Raw genomic sequence first — 21,894 nt, forward strand, 5'->3', positions numbered from 1 at the left:
CAGTTTCTGAAACTCAAAACACGGCCTGGCACCAACAAACATTCCACGTCCCTTTAATCGCCTTTCTTTCCCACTCCGATGCTCATTTTGAATTTCAGCACTTCCTTGGCCATGTCTACATTCCTAAAAGCACTGATTAGATATTTGTGTAAACAAACAGCTGAACAGGTGCACCTAAAAAAACTAACCACTGAGTGCAGTTTAAAGCAAGGCAAACGCTTACATAATCCAAAAATACTGAATTTAAAAAAACCTGAATGTTTGATTCCTTTGTAAAGGAGATCCAGTGGTCATGTTGCTCCACTATGAAAGCTTACAGGTGTGCAGTGTACCTCACTTGTCACACCACAAAGACAGTGATGGAAAAATCTCTCAGACTGAGGCTTGTTACAGAAGCTGTGTCCACCTTTTACATACAGCCTCTGGTCCTTTCAGTATAGTTACAGACTTGGGGAATCGATGCCAAGATGCATTAAAGCTGTTTTAGTAGCACACGGTGACCCGACACCTACTTGTCTCCCGTCTGTGTGTGCTACATCCACCGCTCAAAAGCAGGAACAGTTAGATTCCTACACAAATTGCTGCAGACTTACTGAATCCACTTGGAGAAAGGCCCAAATGTTTCATCCTTGTCCGCACCAGCGCGTTGAGTTCCTGCCTCTCTGAGCGCCTGAAAAGAGTCAGTCTCTGTTGGCTGATCCTCTCTGCCGCACTGCCGGGTCCCCCTTTGGACCCGCTGGAACTCCGACCCCCCTTCCTGCTCAACCGCCGTGCCCACTGCATGCTCTTCCTCCTCAGCAGCGGGTGGTCTGAAGAGTGCGAAGAGGTGGAAATGGGCTCCGAGGATGTCGAGTTCCGGTGGACGCTGGTCCGGGATAACAGGGGCTCCCTGGGTTCTCTGGTGTCCTCGTAGTCTTCAACTGTGATAGATACCTGGGACTGAGACCCACACACAAGCAAAAGCTTACACTTCCTCATATGTGAAGTAATCTGTTATCAGCTGTTATCACGCTAGTCTCATTAAATCAGTTCTGCGGCAGTTCTGTTTTCTGATTTCTCAAAGGAAAGCGGGATTAACACTTTTTTTTAATCTTATTAGAAACAAATGATGAATAAAAGATAGATTCTTTGAATGTAATCACAAGTGTTTTTTGGCAAAACTCTCAGTTCCCAAAGCGCCATGTTTAATATGCAGATTTCATTCAACTATGTCTGTTTCACTTCGTGGAAACACATCAAAACTAAGATCTAACTGTCTTCACAGCTATCAGTGTCTTCATAACATGAACAAACAGGATTAGCATCAAGACAGATTCTTCTATTTAAACTAACCCAAAGCGAAAATTCCCTGACTGATTTTTTTTTTTATAGTGAGGAAACTCTTTAAAAGCAGAAAGTGTGTTCATTGCATGCAATTTAATAACCTTTAGATTAAAGTAACTGCAGTAACAGCAATTTCTTAGCCATAAAACACCAAAACAAGAGGAGCCGCTGACCTCAGAGACCGGAAGCTTGTGGGCCTCCGTTCGGTAGATGCCTATGGGAATGTCTCCAGTGGATGAGCATAGCTTTTGGTAGAGCCTGCCATAGTTGCGGATCCACAGGTCGTCTTCTGTGATTTTCATCTAGATGACAAACAACATAATAATCAGCATCATAAGCAGTTACAGTCCAAACACAGTTCGAGCTGCTTGTGTCGCTACTTACGGCACAGAGGAAACCTGATCCTGGCATGGAGTCTAAACCAAGCAGCAGCCTGGTGATGGAGATCATGTAGTCCTTCACAAATGACTGGCAGGACATTCAAACAAAAAGTCAGTAGATATAGATCACACTTGGCACACTCAGGAGAAGGATCTTTGTTATTCAGTAAGAGTTTGTCTGAGAAACCTGGTAGAGGAGAGTGTCCAGCATGCTAACGCTAAACACCTTCCCAGCAGCGAAGGGCAGGCGGAACATAAAGACCAGGTTAGACCCCTTCTCCCTTTCCTTCTGGAGAACAGACACAAAGACACACAGCATTTTTTGGATTACACAAGTCCCAAAGGCGATAAAAACATGAGACTGTAAGCACCACTATCTTTTTAAAACCTAACTTCTTTAAGCTGTTATGAAATCAAGCTTCCTTGACTTGAAGTTAGCGCTGATAAAGTGACATTCACTCTCATGGCCACATTAGAGTTTCTTCTGCATCTGATTAGCATGTAATGTTGGATTAAACTCCCACCATGCATAGCAAAATCAAAACAAACCAAAAAAAAAGAGGTTGGAAATCCACTAAAGGCCTTTTTCCAACTGTGAGGCGATGGAGTTCATGAGAAATTTAAATTTATCTCATCACACTGTTGTTTCTGTATTGAAATTCATTTTAAGACTTCAAGCAGTGACTAATTTACTGCTCTGTTGATTGATGTTATTGATGCCCAAGGGGGATTCATTAGCTTTCACGCAGAGAACAACATTATCAACAACAACAGATATTAAAAAAGGCAAGATGTAATGGGTGAAAGGAACAAAAACCACAAGCTTACGATCAATCACACGTTTTACTCTGGGATCATTAGAGGAGCTGTGGCAAAAGAGCTCTACAAATCAATTTATTTTGAAAGGCACTTATGGCACACTAAAGATTGGCTTTCACACTGCCAATTTTTCCCTTATGCTGTTTTTTCCCCATTATAAGGTCTGTATTGAAGGAAATGACAGTAAAAGAAAATATGGAGTTTTACCTTTTCCAGTTTGGACAGAGCTAAAGAGTAGTGGTCTTTGACTTTAAACTGCATGAAGCGCATGTTGGCCGGGTGCGTGAGCTCTGTGATGATACTCAAACCTGGGAACAGCCTGACAGGGGGGTGAAAACGAGAAGGACATGCAAAGAAAGATATTAAAATTTGAAGCTAGTGTGTGAGATTGAAGAACAAGTTTGGGCAAAGCAGACCTGAACAGTGTTTGGACGTTGACGATGGTCTTTGCATCAGCCATATAGTCCTCCTCAGCAATCATGGAACTCTCCTTGTCAACCACCACCATGGTGTCGGCAAAAGTGATCCCACATCGCAGCAGACTGTCCAGACTGTGGAAAGAGAAGGAACGACGATTAAAAAGCTAGAAATAAGAATAAAGAAATAAAGAAACAAGGAGATTTGGGTTGTCTTACTTGTCGATAGAGCCCACTGTGTAGAACACCATGGGGAACCAGCAGATTGCCTCCAGGAAGTCTGCTTCAGGTCTAAACCAATCAAAACACAAATAGACTTGAGAGTCCCACCGGTAGAGATTTATACACACAATGATAAAGAGCTAACGTTCCCACAGTGACAGACCCCTCCTCACTCAGTCTTGAAAAATAAGGCACAACCAAACAGCCTGCAGATAAAGCTGAAAATAACAGCACTACACTGGAGTGACTCAGCTTTTTATTGCCTTTTTATTGGATTCCACTCTCATTTGGCCAACTGCGCTTGTGTACCAGCCACAAAACACGACACAGGATTGTGGAGAGCATTGTCCTGAAAGCATTCAGCGTTCCACAAATCATGTTCGCCGTGACCAGTTTTTCTCCTCCACTTGCTATTTACAGAGGGACTCATTCTGCCATCCTCTGCAACCTGTATATGAGACGCAGCTCACCACTGTGCTGACTTTGAAGCCTGAGTTTACAATAACAGCCAACGCATCACAAGAAATAATAGAGATGTTGCGCTCACATGCTCTCCAGCAGGAGCACAATAGGGTTGAGCTCCTTCCTCGGTCGGTAGTAGGCCCGCAGAGGCACAATGAAGTTGTACAGACCATTCCCCGCACTCTCCGCAGAGACAATAATCAGCTTGTTTTTGAAGCCGTAGGAGCGGGCATCCTCGAAAGGGATGTGGTGACAAGCCTAGAAAAGAGCAGTGATGGAGGATGATGGCTATGTCAGCGTAGAAAATAGAGTAGCAAGCCATTTAAATTTCATACCTTGTCCAAGCGCAGGCAGCAGAAAGGCATCTTTTCTTGCAGGAGGTGGCACAGTGCAGGCGAGCTGCCGATGTATGGTGAGTTAAGCGGGTATCCCTTCACCCACCTGCAGCACAAGCCCACATTTACCTCTGAACTTACCCACTTCCACATGTTCCCACATTAAATCACTCTACTCACTCGCAGTGTCGACCCCACCAGTGGGCGCTCTCATCTTTGTCACTGTCCTCCTTGCCTTCCTCTCCTCCTTCGTCCTCGGACTGGTCTCCCAGAAGGTCAAAGGTGGGGTTGTTGACGCCATCGACTAGCTCCAGGACAGGGGCGATGCTGTGTCGCCTCTCCTCTGTGGAGTCTCCCATGGCTGGAAGAGCTAAGGTGTTGGCACCCCCGGTCTCTGTTCTGGAGCTGCTTCTGCTTCCTCTCCCACTGCCAGGTCCTGCACTTCCTGCGTCCTGGCCTTCTGGACTGCTGTCACTGGAGTCCTGCAGGTCGATGGCAACTGTGCCTAAAACACACACACAGAGGATCTAAGAATGGGTTCAGGTGTAGATCGGAGCAGTTTTCCTCATTGTCCACTAGGTGGTGTGTTTGTAAAACCACAGTTTTCTGGCATTATTATTATTATTTTTTTTTTTTGGTAGTTGCTCTTGTCAAGTGTGATTTACTCCATAATAAAATAGATGGTAATTCCTCTCCAAATGCTATGAATGTTTCTTTTAATCTCCTGGATAGATTTCAAATTTGAGAGTGCATAATTCTGGCAGCTGTGACTGAGCTGCTCTCTAAGACAGTTTAATAACAGGTTTGCATTTTTGACCAACACAGAAACTGCAAGCAGAAGGTCAGTGTGTAAATGTTACACAGTCTTTGTGCAGCACCCATCTGACTGACCCATGCTGGCGATGATACTGTGGACTGGCAGGCGGGTGAGTCCATGGTAGATGCTTTGGTGCACTCCCCTGGCATTTCCTCCTGTGCCACCCCACGATGGCTCCCTTTGGCCCCTGACAAATGCTGAGTTCTCCTCTTTGGAGATATTGATGTAAAAGCAAGTGTCAGAGGCTCCCATGATGTGGCACGGACCAGGGTTTAACAGGATGTTGGTTGTGTCCAGCCTGCGTACTCCGATTAAGCACACCCCATACCTGCAGCCACACAGACAAAATCAGCTCTGAATTGTGCAACGTCATGTGCTTTAAAAGCTTTTGCAGATCATTGCTTACTTTTTGTGAGCGTGAAAGGAGGCAAAAGTGAAACTCTTTCCCTGGTATTCCCCAAAGAATTTGCTCTCTTCCAGACGGATGTGATGCACCTCATTGGCCGAGCACCGGCGGTAGGTGCGGTGCCATTGGTCCGCCGAGCATGCACCGCCCTCCCTGCGAGGAAAAATTGGCCATGTGGGGAAAGACTGACCTTTAAAACATGTTACACAAAACATCCAGCTCTTCCATCAAGGCTGAGGAGGTAACATCTTATATCTCTGTCAGAGCCGCTGATCAAGAGCACAGCGATGCACGCATGGACACCCAGGCTGTCTGAACAATAGGTCCCAGATGAACACATTCGCACAGTTAGGAGGACAGCAGTTTACACAGGGGGATACGGCTTAAGACGCGGAGGCTAAAGAGGTGATAACAGGAAGCAGGGGTGTGGGGGCAGTGTGAATGTGGGAGGCTTGCAACAAAGACCGTATTACATAAAAAAGTGTTATAGCAAATTTACAGTTTACAGGAACTAAGTGCAAGGCAGGGGAGGAGGAGGACAAATCCTCGTCATGTCGCATTGTCGCAGCCAATAAACCAAATGGCATCACGTCCAGATATAGAAGCAAACTTATGAAACACCCTGCTTTCGCATGTTGAACCATTTTGCTGAACTGTTAAATGTTTTCTGCCTTTTTGCAATTGAAAAATATGCTTATTGCACTCACTTGTGTGCAGATATTACAGGGACCAACATTTGAATAAGCTTTAAATAAGAACCTGCTGGTGTAATGTGTTAGCTTGCAGTCTTTATTTATCTGACATTTTACATTTAATTCATTAGTTCGTGCTTTTGTTTTGAAAGAAATGCTAAAAATATATAGCCTAGCCATAAATCTGCACATATTTAATGGTGTTACACCTAATTGGGATATTTGAACACAAAATTTGTGAAAACTCGCAATTAAAAAAATATTTGTACCCCACTCAAGGGTCGTGTTTCCCCTTGAGATGACCGATGACCTCTGCACACCACCGTGATGGATTTATAATGAAACAATCAAGATGTGATTGAAGTCCAGATTTTCAGCTTTAATTCAAAGGGCTTTTGCAAAAAAAAAAAATGCATTTACTGTTCAGTATTTACAGCCATTTTTATACACCGTCATAAATTTCAGATGCTCAAAGTTAATTGGACAACTGCATGCTTTTCAGGTATTTTGCATTAAAACTGAAGGCAAAAAGACCCACGAACAAGCAGCAACTGAAGGTGGCTGCAGTAAAGGTCTAGCAGAGCATCTCAAAGGGTGAAACACAGCATTTGGTGATGTCCAGGGGTTTTAGACTCCCAGCAGTCATTGACTGCAAAGGATTTTCATCCAAACATTAAAAAAGCCTTATATTTAAAATTATGTCATTTTGTCCAATTAATTTTGAGCCTTGGAAAAATGGAAGATTCCTAAAAAAATAATCCAAATGTTTGTAAAATGTCTTGAATTAAAGCTGACAGCTTGTACGGAGACAAAACTACAAACCTTAAGAGCAAAAACATTCCACTTCATGCATAACCATATAAACAAACACCGTTTCATGCCTCACGTTTCCCTTACAAACAATGAAAGTTAGCGCTATGTGCAGCACAGCATGCAAACTGTGGAAGTTGACAGAGAATTTGGGATAACCTTGAGCACAAACATGGGAAAAGAAAAATCTACCTGTTGAGGGCTTGAAAGGCTCCTACACGTTGCTTGAAGGCCTCTTGGTGCGCCGTTCTTAAAAAATAAAGATGAGTGACAGTGAAGAGACATGACGCAGCCGAGTTTGACTGCTTACTGCATTTTTGAATTTCGAGACTGCAACAGCGTACTGTGGACAGTTAAATCGAAAGAACGATAGGCAGAGAGAAAACAAGTGAACTCACTGTCCTCTAGAGGAGTGGATCAATAGAGTGATGAGAGTTGAGGTACCAGGGCACACACAGTTTAAAGCCAGCATGGCATATTTAAACTCTTCTTCACATACCACATGGTCTGCAAACACAAAAAAGAGAACAGGGACAAAGGATGCATCTGCAAATCGCATTGTTATTTTTAAAAGTTGATCTTCTTTTGCCTGCTCCATCTGACCCCATCCCTGTCTTCTGTCATCTCCTTTGTGGTCTTCCTCTTTTCCTCCAGCTTGGCAGCTTCACATTCATCATCATCTGTTCAGTATGTCATCTATCCCTCCTCTGCACATGCCCAAACCATCTTCTACCAGCACCCTGCTGGTCAATAGCACCTGTGGTGGTCATCGTTAATCCAAGGCTGGACCAATCCAGTATGGAAATCTCATTCTTGTCGATCCGCATATTTGATTTGGCTAATGTTTTCTGTCGGATGCCCTTCCTGATGCAGTCCTCCCCATTTATCTGTGCTCATGACAGGCGTTAGGCGTACACTGGGCTGTGCCTCTTTCTTTATGGCTAGGTTCTTTTTAAAAGTTGTGATGTCACATCATTATGTACAGGTGTTACCTACTGATGGGTGGGAAATGAATGAAAGATAACAGGTTTCAGGTGTTGATTCTCATTTGGATTTAGGTTATAACACTTGATTTCCTTCATGTAACATAGCAGCAAAACACTCGGTGACCCCTCGTGCCTGGTGGACAAGGGTATTATCTAAAAGTGATTGCTCACAACAGCTTCTTTTATTGATTTGCAGTGACCCTTACCTCCAAATGTGGACCACAACAGCACAAACTCTCACTTCAGGAGTCAAAGGTTGAACTTTTTCCTTTAATTGGTCAAATGTCTATAAATCGATGGATCCGGGTTAAAGATTAATAATCAGACCAACGTATTAAATAGGAATATTTTCATTTGAATTATGCATTTTTTCTTAATAAACCTTTTTCCCACCACATGTGCACACAGTCCAAACCCAGAGCTTGGAAAATATGTTTTGTTTATCCAACTAACACTTCAAAACTCAACGATATTCAACAGATAATTACATGAAACACAAACAACACATTTAGGCATTTAAGGAGCTGCAAGCAGCAACTTTGCGGCATTTTTTCTTTGCATGCAACACATTCATTCAAATTATTATTAATTTTCTGCTAACCAGAAATAGTTTAGTTTGATGTTCATTTAATTATCTGCTCAAAACACTAAAAAAGAACATTTAAATAAATATGGAAGCTACTCAGGAGTTTCACTGAGACTTTGTGCTAAATAAATATTCCCAAAGAAAACTGTTGGTCTTATTTACTTTACCTCTCCTTTAAACACACAAAATGTAGCGTGCGTTTTACATATTAGACTGTTATTGTGGCTCTGTCCTTAACATTAAAGGACACAAGCGCACAATCAAATGTCACTATCTCACATTGGAATATGTCTAAATGTCACCTGACGTTTGTCACCGTCCCCATTGACTCAGATGGGATCAATTTTATGTCGCTGCTCGGGGTTTTTTTGTTTATTTCGTTCTCTTTTTTTGGGTGGGGGTGAGACCTGGCAACAGGCCGGTGATTCAGTGTCAACCCCATTGAGCCACCTTCCACTCACATCATTGAGCACTTAACGTAGTGCTGCCTGGGTGCCAAGCGAGCCAAACGGAGCAAACGCAGATGACGGTGCCTCGTTTACCTGTTGCTGCTCAGCATCCTCTTTGAAAGAAAAACCAACAGAGCGATTAATGTTTTTTGTAAGCCAATCAGAGCATCCATTTCTCCTGCTGTGTAATTCTTGATTGCATTATAGACAGTGATGAGCACACGGGCATATTAAGGTCTGAAAGTACAATTTGTGCACTGTGTCATTGAATAACCGGTGAGAAATGTCAGATCCCGACTCAACTCAGCCGCTACTGTGAGAAATCGGAGGCCAGCTATGATGTAAATGCAGCTTGTGATAAAGTAGCAGACTTTGTGTTTGTGTGTGTGTTTGTGTGTGTGTATGTGCCAGAGGCTGAGCAGGTGAGAGACATGACAATTAAAACTGCTGATTGTGAATATTCTGTTAGAGAAGTAATGTTTTTTCGGCTCAACACATCATGACGCAGCTCACAAACAAACACACTGTAGCATCTTGCTATTCTGCCTGTGAAGTCCTTTCAAAGCAGAAGGTTTTATAGAGCAACAAGCATCTGAAGCCTCCTGAGCAAAAAGACAAAAACACTGATGTTGTTTCTACAGAGGAACAGTATTCATTATTGTTAGACACGCATTCCTCCCTCTTTCTCTCTCTGAGTCTCTCACACACACATTTCCCCAGCTCCCAGTGCACGGACGTGGTAGCCATGCATCAACCTGAATCTTATTTTTCCAATATTTAATTTCCAGTGTCCTTCTCGCACCTTTCCTCAACACCGCCCCTTCGCTTCCAGTTTTCTACCCTCAAGCACAGCCCTCCTTCCTGCCCTCTCTCCTTCAGGTGCCTAGACCCAGACCAGGAGTGAAACCAATTACTGACACCAGAACACCGCACACGCACACACACACACACACACACACACACACACACACATAAGGACACACTTTTTGCTTCCTGTCATGCTGACTTTGAAGGTCTTGGTTCTCTATTACAGGGAGGCATTAAAGGTGTAATCCTGTTTGTGCAAATGTGCATATCTGTATGTAAATGTGGCTATTGGCTCTCCCTGCAAGAGTGCAATTACAACCTGACCACAGGTCGGCCGGCGAAGCTAATTAAATCAGTAGGCCTTTATTGCTTGTACAAGTCAGCTGCTATCAACACCATGCAGCTACAATAAGTTGTGCTCATCAGGGAAACTGGTTATTGTCATTAAAAACAAAAACCTGGACAGTCTGGATCCAATTTTTTTTTATTATTATTCAGACACCTCAGGGGTTTCCTGGCCTGCTCCAGCATCATACCCACAGATCTATAATGAACCTTGAGCTGTTTTTAAGTCACTTTTGCAAATCAAATTAAATCTTGTATCTCTTGCTCATTAATGCCTCCCACACTATTGCTTAGTGAGTCTATTCTAAGTAGTGTCAAAACAGAGCATCTGTACTTACAGTAATGCGCATGTGACAGCATGCTATTTGCTCTCTGAGTCTACCTACCAGGCCTTGAGGATTCGAGGACGTTAAACTCGATTTATTTTGAAGAGCCGTACCTTGTATACGGCTAAAGTCCTACTCAGAACTCAAAAATTTTGTATTCAGCACTAAATATTTGATAAGAAACAATACTCCTATCACCCAGTGCTAAATCAATACTTTGAAATGATTAAGGAGGATTTTTAAACTAGATTTATGTGAGATAACACTTCAAAGCAAGTCATAGATTTTACAGCAGCTAAACTCTCAGCACGGGAACGGGAGATTCACCCAACTGCTTAGCTCATGAATTTATCTTTTTGCTTATAAAAAAGGCCAACAAAGGTCTGACTGTGCCAGTGTGGAGTTGAACCTGCGCTGCAGGAGGACTGCCTGTGGTAAGAGCTCTTCTGCCAGGTTAGCGTAACAGCAGACCTCATCAAATGAAGGGGATTTTCTTTGCCAAGGTAGCAAAGTAAAACATTAATCATTGATAGAGACAGCTGGGATGAGGGCGGTAAGCTAGAATTGAGTCTGACTTTCTCCAGGGCTGTAGGCAGAGAGATGTGTGAGAGAGGAAAGGGTGAGATAGCGACCGAGTGAGATAGAGACAGTGAGAGAGAGAATGAGAGAGAGAGAGAGAGAGAGAGAGAGTTTGGGTCCTCTTCTTTCACTCACAGATGATTGACTGGCGTCTTCTGTTGAGCCGGAGAAGAAGGGAAGCTCTCCAAAAGGCAATGTAAAAACTCACAGAAACCCTCAGAAGGCTTAAAGCCAAGCTGTGCCAATCTGTCCGGCACTTCTTTAGAGCAGGAAAGGACAGAGAGCTCTGCTGCTGCAGCAGCCCGCTGATAGAAAAAGGATCCAGATTTAGCGCGACAGTTGTTGACGCACACTCGAAATTGTGGTGAAATTTCCAAAATGAGCATAATGTTCTCTGCGGAAGCAAAGTAAAAATGCTTACCTAATCGCCTGTCTTTTTAGACAGCTATGCATCATCACCGGTGACAAAGCAATTCCAGTCACATTATTGGGCAAAATCAACTGTCAAATTGGACCAGGAGAACACACAGACAGACGATGAATGAAAACAAAACTGAACACTTGACCCCCACGGCGAGGGGGTGTGAGGTGGTGAGCGGAATGACAGTGCCACCATCCATAGAGCGTGAGGGGTCTCTGAATAGCTACCATATGCTATGACCTCGGGGTGACGGTGGCTCAGGAAGTAAAGCAGGTCGTCTACTAATTGGAAGGCTGGTGGTTTAATCCCTAACTGCTCCCGTCTGCAAGCCAAAGTATCCTTGAAACCTGAGATGATCTTGATGTGTTTATTGGAGTGTGGATGTGAGATAGAAAGCAGATATAAAAAAGTGCTTGTGTGACTGAGACATGTTGTATAAAGTGCTTTGAGTACTCAATTAGAGTAAGAAAAGCTCTTTATCAGAAGCAGTCCATTTGCCTTTACCAGACATCAACCCGTGGGAGATGTTTTAGACATCCACTAAATGAGGGAATACCATTTTGGAAGAATGCTCTTTCATCCATTAGAGCTCTAGAGACTTGTAGAGTCAATGCCATCAGGTACCATTTCATTATTTCCTGCATCCTGGTGTGATCAAATAATAGTAGCTGCATTCAAATGACTCATTCAATGGCATCACCAATAATTTGATTTCACACTCACTGCCCACCTGCAAATTTGACATGGAACTTGTTCTCAGGCTTGAGAATCTGGACGTAAAGGGGGCAGTTTGGAGCGAAGTCTTTCACCGCCCATGCTCGAAGGATGGTCTGGTGATCCTGAGAAAATTAGAAACAGAGAGTAGTGAGATAAATGGAGTGGCAGAGAGAGAGAGCGTGAGAGTGCAACAGAGGGAGAAAAAGAGAAAGAAACCCATCATTAGCTCGGCTATAATAATCCCCTTAAAGCACTGATTGCATGCAGCAACTGAATGGTCCGTGCAACATCTCAGAGTAATAAAATACTGACATTTTATGACAGGCTGTGGCAAGAGCATGGAGAGAGTGAGCTCAAGAAGACTAGCCCTGAGAGAAATTTTGAAAAGTCAGTCAAAGGAAAAACAGGAGTTTAAAGCTGCGCGAGGCTGCACTCTGACACAGCGGCGCTCTGAGCTAAAAGGTTATCTTGCTAGAATTTACTAACAAGGAAATAACTCAAAATAGCCGTGGCTGATAGGCACGTCGGTTTGCGGGTACTAACAACAAACCAAAGAAATGGCTAAATTGAAATTTCAACTTCACGGATCAGTTGGGTGAAAAATAAGGGCATCGTCGCTGCATGTTAATGGAAGAATAACTTCCGTGTCAAATCTCGTGGCTCTCCAGTAAAAACTTGTTGATGTTTTTCACTGAAATGTAAAAATGTCAGCCTCGTGATGAATGAAAAGGTGTGCTAACAATTAGCGGACCTTGAAAAGTCCAAATGAGAGAGTCATGCTCGATTGCCTGAACGCTGATATTTTAAAAATGAGATAGTGATATTATTCTAGTAATACACCAGCTTACAAGATATGAATATTAAAGAGTTGCTCTGTAATGTCAAGCACGTTTTTCTCTTACTCCCAGTTTTAGTTGTTTTGCACTGCAATTAATATGTTAGGGGAAATAATCGAGCTAGAAATGAATGCCAAGTCATAAAAAGCTGCTACCAAAGAAAACTGCTATTTTGCTAAGTCTGAATATACTGATGTTTTGCAGTGTGAGGAGTTGTGGCAATACAGGAAAGCGGGGAGGCACGTACAGCAGCAATGCGGTCCACTTCAAACCGGTTACTGAGGATAAAGCAGGCCTCAGCATCGTCCATCCTGGAGGGAGTTAGTACAGCATGTAGCATTGGGAGTGCCAGAGAGAGAGAGGGAGAGAGAGAGGGGGAGAGAGAGAATTGGGGAAGCCATGAAACACAGGAAGGAGGGTGTTGTCATGTTATTGAGCGAGAGGATAAAAGAGGAAAAAAGTGGGACAATAGAACAACAAATGTACCAATGTGTCTTTCAAGCCCACGCCATTTAAAGATGAGATAGCAGGAGGCGAGGAGACGGGGAGATTAAACAAACAGGCTTGTGCTCCTTTTTCTTTTCTTTCTCTGTGAAGCTAGCCTAGGGTGCCGCGTCTGTATTATCAAAAGCCAGGGGCCAAACAATATGCAATATGACTCAAACCACAATCACAGCTGTTACTTAAAGGCTTGAAGGTGCTACAGGTATTAATTGCGAGTTCGAGCTTGCAGACGCGAGGGCCTTTCATTTCGAGGTGTCTAAATTCGGGTCTGTTGTGGATTTTTGTTTTTCGAGGCTGGATTGATGTGATGATAATAATAGGTTACTTCTGACTCAGCGACTCACTTGGCCCTCATCAGGTCTTGGTCTTTGAGGGCAGATCCTTGCAGGTAGATGACTCTCTGGGCCCACAGGGGGACATGAAGGATCCTCCTAACTTGGACATCCATCTCCGCGGGGCAAAGGATCACCACATAGTAGTCCTACACACACAAACACACGGGAATGGGTGTTAACCTACATTATAACCTATATTTAGGTAACACTAACTGAGGAAATGCTGTCAAGCTTGCCATTGAATTGGAATTTAATTAGTTATAAATGTTTTAATGAATGAAATCCAAATTTCCAAGTACACAAAAAAATGAAAATACATCAAATTAATTAGATCATAGCTACACTAACCACTGCATAATATATATAGTGTTACATTATTGGATCCTCTTATCAAAGGAGGCAAATTAATGAAGTTGGCCTATTTAAAACTATGGAAAATGCATCTTGATGCATGCTTAATCATCCAGGTAAATAAATCCCTAAAAGTTGATTCTGTTCATCTGGATGTAGCGTTTTCAGTTTGAGAAACGTTTCATGGCTCATCTAAGTGACTTCTTCAATCTCAGCTGACTGCAGGTTTCCCCGACCTTATAAACAGTACATTTGCATAATAATTGAAACTAACACCACTGAAGGAACAATGGGCTGTGAGGTCATTTCTCCCACTGAAAACACTATGTCCAGATGAACAGGATCAACCTTTGGGGATATGGAACTGTTTTTCCTACTTTTGTGCTAAACTGCTCAGATTTCCTTATATAGTACATCTAGAGAGTATTCACAGAGCTTCACTTGTTCTCTATTTTATACCCTAACCAACCTGGTGGATCTTGAGAGGTTCAGCAAAGAAGATCGAGAGAAACTCCCCAAAGTAGCGGTGCCCGTGAATACTTTTTGGTACATGTTATTTTTTTTGTTGTTGTTATTTGTTTGCTTTTTTAAATTTTGCAATAAGTTCAAGCAATTTTTTTCACTGTCATTGTGGAGTATTGTGTGTAAATTTGTATGGTCACCTCAGTGTGGCATGAGGAGGTGAGGTGAGCTAGAAGCACTGCTTCCAGGGCAGAAAAAGCCATTAAGAATAAAGTGGACAGGTGCAAAAACTGCTTATCTCAAACAACGGAAGTGTGAATAATGCAAAGCCACCCTGGTAGAGTCCTAGATTTAGCCCCCAAACTACAAATGATATTTAGATAGATATTTTATTCCCTTTAAACCCCACCCGTGGAGCAGACCAATCAAAATAACCCCCAAAGAAACAAATAAATATGCACACATTCATTCAAATGAATACGATAGTGGTTTAATTCTTCCTACTGAAAAGTTCATTCTCTGCCTTAAACTCAGTCGACCTGGCACCTGGAGAGGATCATTACAGACAACAAATGTGCACACACAAGGGCCCCCAACCTCCCTCTTGTCCTACTTAAAACCATTTGGAGAAACCTGTAGCCGGGGGTGAGCGAAGAACTCATTGAGGAAGTCCATGAGGAGGTCGATCTTGAGACAGCTGACACACAGAACCACGTGTTTCTCCGTCTGTGCCCTGTAGCGGCTGTAGTTTCCTCCAGACTTCTGTCGTTCCATCCACAGAAAGGCCAGCTGCTCAAACTGCATTGAGAAAAACATCCATCACATTCAACAGATGGAAACTGGATTAAGTTAGCCTGGATACAGGGAGGAGCCAGGTGGTATATGAAAAGAAAACAATGCCCTGTACTACATAGTCTTTCCATTTGATTAGGGAGAGTGTTTGAGGGGAATTAAGATAAGTGGAAGTTAGTTCAGCATAGCGAATGAATGGAACATGATAGCGGATATTAGCATGGGAAGGCAGGGCATGGAAATAACAGTAGGCTTAAAGAGAGCTCCAGAGAGAGATTTTTTTGTTGTTTTTTTTTGTCTGAGCTCTGGAAAGTTGTGCGAATAAATGGGTAGTTTGAGGTTTTAACAGATGTAAGAGTAATCTAATTTCTTGCAGATTTCCACAGCAAAATAACAAGCTATTTTACACCTGACACTTCATTCAGTCTGAGGGGAGAAAAGGAGCATTTATTATCCTGTTTGTTCCCCCGGTGATTCCAGCAGGTCCAGAAAGAACTATCATGATGCAATTTTGTCTCACTCCGTGTAAGCAGTTCTCCACAAAATCATGGGTGATACTGTTGTTGGTCTGAACACACATATTTTTATGATTTTTAAGTTTATTAGCCACCGTCACAATGAATCTCCGATGTTTCTGGCCATACACCTACATCTATCAAAATTCAACGGGCATATTTCATTAGTGTGCAGTTTTTCTCTATGAACTAATCATTTTGGCCCAGATAAATGTGATCACCTTTATGTTGAGATAATGTCGGCTTATTAAAGGGTAAAAGCATCATCCGGCTACAACAAATGTGTTTTATTCCGTCCTCTTTTGATGAAACAACAATCGAGACTCTATTATAAAAGTATAGAGATTTTTCCCCACGCTGGGCAATTTGAATTTTAAACAAGAGAATTGGATTAAATTTTGGACTTCTTTTTTTAATGGTATTTACAATAATGATCCTTTTGAGGCTCAAAATTGCACAAAATGTCTTGGCAAGAGAGGCGGATTTCCTGCAGTGTGTTGGGGACAGTTACAGGAAAAATCAACAGAGGAAGCAATAAGAACCAGAGCGATGGCTGAATCCTGATGTGCTCTGCGGCTCTCCTGTGCAACCTGGAGTCTGGTCATGGCAGGTTCAGAGTCAGACAGAAGGACACACTCACACTCGCAGAGTGAGTGGGGGTGGAGTTGCGTTTGTGGAGAGAGGGCAAAGGGTGGGCCAGTTTCTAAATGTCAAAGGTATTTATGGATGAAAGATAGAGTGAGGGGCCGAAGAGGATTGACATGATAACCACGTCAGTAATCAACAGCATGCAAGTGCAAATTTAAGAAAAGTTATCTTCATGGTCATGATTTGTGAAGTTATTTGCAACCATGGAGCCCTCACTTGTGGAAACAAAACAAAACATAAATAATAAAAATAGTGAGATCATGCTTGTGTAGGATGCAGTCCTACACCTACAATACAGTGTGTGTCTGCTTATTTGATGCCACCAAAAACAGAGAAAAAAAGTTAGCAACAATTTGTAGCGTCATCACTTGTGTAGCAGTAGTGAGAGCGTGAGAGATTTCCTGCCCACAAAAACCTCCTAACTGCAGGTACAGTATATACACAGTGGAAATTTATCATATTTTCGCCTTTGAGTCTTTCGGGAGACAAACAGCTAGTGCAGCTACCTCAGGGATAAAAGCTTTACACAAATATGAGAGACAACTGTTAGGATACAGAGGGACAAGTGCATTTGTCAGGGTGTTTTTATCAGTCGCTGTACAAATAGTGTGTTTGTGTGAGTATGTGTGGGTAAACGGTCGCTCCAATTCTCTGTCATGAGGTTCCCTCAGCGGAGCAGTTAAATGACAGGAGAGGGATTTGGGGAATTGAGTGAGTATGGAAGACACTCTTGTTGCTCTCTGAATAAAAATAGTCTTGCAAATCTATGTAGGCTGCAGTGAGTCATCACATTATTGTGTGATGGGGGGAAACACAAAAAATATTAGTGTTAAGTAGGAAGACTTTATGTGTTGTGTACCAAGAAAAATGTTAACTTATTTCTGATGAGTTTTAGACACATCTGTGGCTAGTTTATCTCTTATTTTTTACCTCACTACAAACTGAAGGAGAGCTCAAAGCTGTTGGTCGCTTGAAAAAAAATTGATGGAGATGGACGAAATGATTTTTGCTGCCACTGCTTTTATTTAAATTAATCTGAGTGCTGTTTAAACTTGCACTGCACTCAAACTTTATCGCTTTCACTTCTCACCTGGATGGGGAGCACAATGAGTGCCACAAAGATCATGATGACCACCAGGAGCTGCGAGGGCCAGATCTGTGGGGTGACATCGCCGAACCCCACTGTGGAGAAGGTGACCACGCAGAAATAGAGCGAGTCGAACAGGGTCAGGTTGTTGCCCGCTCGCTCAAGGTGTTGAATGCCGCAAATGCTGATGAGAGAATAAGAAAAATAGCGGGCATCGTTGAGATAGAGACTTCACACCTAAGCCATAGGCACCTACTTCACTCGGTGAGGTATGGGTGCTCGTGGGGGGGCAATATCCATGGATAACTGTTTTTCACGCCTCTGCCTATATGTGTGACTTTGAATGTGTGGAAATGGGAGTGAATGCACGCCCGAGTGCATTTGTGGAACATGGTATACTTTAAAATGAATAGGGGTGCGACTCCTGGCTGGGCATAATGTCATAATTTTTAAGGGACAGATAAGTCAACAGGCAAATGTCAAACCCGGAAATGGTCGGAGATACTGTGTGAATGAACTTCTGGATTAGCTCAGGCTTTCACACCAGCAAGCTGCCACATCCTCCACTGCACTGAAGAAATTGCCAGTTGTCATCTCAGAGCTCTATCTCACTCTTACAGTTACCAATTACCTTTCTGCTCTCTGCCTTTCGCTCTCTTAGCTCCAGTGGCTGCATTTTTCATTCTCCTCTCGCTCTCGCTCTCTCTCTTTTTTTTTTTGCCTTTGCATGTATCACACTAATGGTCGTCCATCTCACCCTCTTTTCCTTTCTCACTCCATCCATGGTTGCGACACCTTTCACTTCCCACTCAACCTCTATCTAATGTCCTTTTTTTGCCTGCGCTTTTTTGCCCCCGGCTCTCAGTGTAATGTCAGCAGTAAGGGTACGCACCACGTAAACATGAGACAGACCAGTGTGCTGATAAGTATCACCACCTGGTTAAACATGGCTGAGTGCGTCCGCTGGATCGCCCTGTGGAGATCGTTCTGCAGAGAGATGGTGAGACAGATAGGAGTCAATGTATGTAAATGACAACAAGCTAAGTGCTGCATTGTGCAAGTGTAAAATGAGAATAAAATGTAGCTGATGGACAGCAGGACAACCTTAAATGAAAAAAAATGCAGGAATATTGAAATGCACTAAAAATGATAAGCATTGCCAATTACTGGAATATAAAAAGCAGCAGGAGAGGGAGGTTACCAAATAATGTGAAGCAGCCTTAGTTAGCTGGATGTCATTGGACTGACTGAGGGAGGGAATGTTAAGTGCCTCAGAAAAAAAAATCCATGTTATTATTATAAAGGTTTTCTGACTGATTTACCTTTGTGGGAGAGTGTTTAAGATAAAACTGGTGAGCTGAAATGGGAAACAGAGAGGGGCAATTGCATGCCAACAAAACAGCATAACAGAGATGTTGAGATGAAAAAAAAATGGACAGGGATATTGTGCTCCACTTACTATCATGTTCTCCAAAGCATGCTTGGCCAGCCAGCAATTTAAAAAGACAGGGATGAAGAGATTTCTGAAGGATGGCAAAATCACCTGTCGAGAGAAAAAGAAATGCTTAGGCCTACTTAGGTTTTATCGCTCTGTTTTCATATGTTACACAGTCATGGTCTCTGGCAGTAAAGGGGGTTCTGTGCATCTTGGGATATCCTCACTGTTTCAGGTATTGGATAGCGATGTGTGATTTTGTTTTTCATAGGTGGGTGGGACTACAGTGCTTGAAGCCCAAAACAAATGGCTGCCTGCAGAGACTCCCCGTGCCGTCAGTGCTCAGTAATGCGTATCCTTCCACTTACAGTGATCATGAAGGGAACAGCGCTGATCATCTCCAGAATGAAAGGGACACGTAGTACCTGCTCCCAAACGTTGCCCTGGAAACACAAAGCACACACAGGGGTCAGGAAACTCCATTGTCTTGGCGACCTTAGGAGATTAACACATAACAGGCCCAGTTACTACAAAGTGCAGGGGAACAAATTGATGAGCTTTTGCACCATACAATAAATCGGGGTGTGTGTTAGGGTTGTATGACTCCCTTGTGTCTTTTGAGGAAGGAAGCAGCATTACTCAGTTTCCACTAAGCCTTTCTGCTCAATTAAGATGTCAGCCATAGCTGTTTTTATGTCTCTCCCACCTGCATATGGCTGACCTGAATCTGACTAGTGTAGGTGGACAGGCACAGGCTATGTCCACAGGAATCAGTCAGCTCTAAATGCTAAGGTCTCTAGCCTCCAGAGCAATCTGCAGAGAGAGCGCCTTATAAGCTTATAGTTTCAGATCCAGACACACATTGATAAATTGCCTTCCCTCTGCCTGGAGAAGGGCGGTCCTCCCCAAAAGGCTTCAAATGTGTCCATAACAGGACAATGCTGAGGAAGCCTCAAGGAGCTCTGAGGTTCTTTCCAAATGCAAGAGCAAAGGAGCAGCATCAAAGGAGAACAAAAAATGTCAATTTATTAGAGTGTACCTAGAAAATCTGCTTTTGGTTCTCTAAAAGAGATTCCTGTTTCAGGGAGTGCCCTAAACACCAATGACATAAAAAAACAAAAAAAAAAAAAACTAGAGTGGTGGTGAAAAAGACTTCTCCTTCGATAGGTCACATTAACTCACCAGAAATGACTACAACCCAGAATTTGAAAAAGAAAAAAAAACTGAGCACGAGATGAGGTTTGCTGCTTCCAGCTGGTAATTCTTGGTTTCTTTTATACCTGCAGATGTCAGACAGCAGCAGGGTACATCCGTGCACGTTTCCAAGGTGAGAGTTGTGCCAATTAATGCATGTTGCACAACAGCAGTAATTTAATTAATTACTCATTGCTCAATTATACCAGAAATGGAAACTACTCAATCTACCAGCAAAACAGGTATAGCATTAGTTCAAGCAGGGTATGACGTCACTGAGGAGGTTGATCAGGTGGTCTACTAATTGGAAGGTTGGTGGTTTGATCTGCTTACATTGCATTCATAAGAGTGTGAATGTACTTCAATAGAATTCAAATTAGTTTTATTTATATAGTGCCAAATCACAACAACAGTTGCCTCAAGGCACTTTATACTGTAAGGTAAAGAGTCTAAAATAACAGAAAGAAAACCCCAACAATCAGATGCCCCCCCCTATGAGGCAGCACTTGGCAACAGTGGAAAAGAAAAACTCCCTGTAAACAGGAAGAAACCTTCAGCAGAGTCAGGTTCAGGGAGGTGCAGCAAATCATTGGGGTTGAAGGGAGGGGGACACACTGTGGAGGACAAACACAGCTTAATAATAACTAATGACTAAATGCAGAGTGATGTAAAATGTGCAAAAGAGTCCTCGCATAAACGTTTGTATAGATGGGTCAGTGAGACAAGTTATATAAAGTGCTTCGAGCGTTCAAGTAGTAGTAGTAGTAGTAGTAGCATAGAAAACAGTTCATTTACCATATTATTTTCTACATCCATCTACATCTCATATAGGGTGCCACGCCATAGTTGCTGTTCATCTGAAAGCCACTTTGCAACCCACCTCCAATCACAGATCCTCCTTTCGTGTTGGTTCTGACTGTGACTATGTGACTGTGACTTTTAGCAAATGGACATTGACTACATGGAGTTTTTTGCTCCCACCTTAGCATTTAGGGGCAGCAGGAAAGCTCCCAAAAGCAGAGCTGTGGCACCCAAATAAAAATTACAGCAGGTGAGATAATCTTGTTTAATCCACTAAAAAGATTTTAGATGCCACAGAAGGTCACAGTTTGTAAGCTTCAGCTTCATTTTTAAAACATTAAATGCAGCAGCGTGGTAAGAAAACTCTAACCTGATCGATTATACATCACATGGTGTCAAAGCTCACAGCACATAATATTGTTGTTTTTACTAAATGAGGTCATGAGGAGCATTAATGTAAAAATGATCTATGGTTGAAAGACTGAGAATGCAATCACTTCAACTTTAATAGCACAGCAGAAGTGTCCAGTGGACAGTCACCACCATCAAGCATCATAAATCCATGCAAATCCCCCACATACACCACCACAAACAGGCTGGCCAATGGGGCCATGTGAGTAGCTCACCTTGTAGCTGAGATACACGAGTAACATAGTTTCCGAAAAGCTGATGAAAGCCACAAGCACCTGCAAAAACAGAGAGCGAGAGAGAGAGAGAGAGTAATGTGGAGAAACAGACAGAGGGAGAGCAGACACAGAAATTAGGAGTCGCAGAGATGGGGAGCGTGGGTGGAATCAGTGGGTGTGCTGATGTTTGAGCTTCAGAAGGAACAGGTTTAAGTGAAGCAAGAGACAGCCTGGTGTCTGATGTACATTTATATGTATGTGTGGGTAACCACATTGTAACTGTAAATATATGTCAAGTAAGAATGAGCTGAAATAATGTGACCTAAATTTAATTGGCAATAAACCAATAAAGCGAACGCAGATATTTTGACTTCTGTGCATTCGTGCATGCAGAAGTGATCAGACACAAA

The 21,894-nt window shown here is 42.7% G+C and overlaps 1 protein-coding gene across 1 annotated transcript in view; it reads right to left on the reverse strand.

The window, feature by feature from the left end:
• Window positions 1-21,894, reverse strand: part of kcnt2b (potassium sodium-activated channel subfamily T member 2b) — a 43,171-nt gene that overhangs the window by 2,883 nt on the left and 18,394 nt on the right. The window contains exons 6-28 of the mRNA XM_063470703.1: window positions 21,485-21,544; window positions 19,232-19,306; window positions 18,888-18,971; window positions 18,321-18,415; window positions 17,432-17,612; window positions 15,020-15,184; window positions 13,583-13,719; window positions 12,982-13,045; window positions 11,912-12,020; window positions 7,081-7,189; window positions 6,875-6,931; window positions 5,181-5,333; window positions 4,849-5,102; window positions 4,138-4,462; window positions 3,958-4,063; window positions 3,708-3,880; window positions 3,158-3,229; window positions 2,939-3,073; window positions 2,730-2,841; window positions 1,891-1,992; window positions 1,708-1,791; window positions 1,497-1,625; window positions 594-939 (exon numbers count right to left, since the gene is read on the reverse strand). Of these exons, the coding sequence (XP_063326773.1) occupies window positions 594-939; window positions 1,497-1,625; window positions 1,708-1,791; window positions 1,891-1,992; window positions 2,730-2,841; window positions 2,939-3,073; window positions 3,158-3,229; window positions 3,708-3,880; window positions 3,958-4,063; window positions 4,138-4,462; window positions 4,849-5,102; window positions 5,181-5,333; window positions 6,875-6,931; window positions 7,081-7,189; window positions 11,912-12,020; window positions 12,982-13,045; window positions 13,583-13,719; window positions 15,020-15,184; window positions 17,432-17,612; window positions 18,321-18,415; window positions 18,888-18,971; window positions 19,232-19,306; window positions 21,485-21,544 (3,127 nt within the window). The remainder of the gene's footprint in view (window positions 1-593; window positions 940-1,496; window positions 1,626-1,707; window positions 1,792-1,890; window positions 1,993-2,729; window positions 2,842-2,938; window positions 3,074-3,157; window positions 3,230-3,707; window positions 3,881-3,957; window positions 4,064-4,137; window positions 4,463-4,848; window positions 5,103-5,180; window positions 5,334-6,874; window positions 6,932-7,080; window positions 7,190-11,911; window positions 12,021-12,981; window positions 13,046-13,582; window positions 13,720-15,019; window positions 15,185-17,431; window positions 17,613-18,320; window positions 18,416-18,887; window positions 18,972-19,231; window positions 19,307-21,484; window positions 21,545-21,894) is intronic.

Source organism: Pelmatolapia mariae, linkage group LG4 (assembly GCF_036321145.2).
Source record: "Pelmatolapia mariae isolate MD_Pm_ZW linkage group LG4, Pm_UMD_F_2, whole genome shotgun sequence".
Taxonomy (NCBI): domain Eukaryota; kingdom Metazoa; phylum Chordata; class Actinopteri; order Cichliformes; family Cichlidae; genus Pelmatolapia; species Pelmatolapia mariae.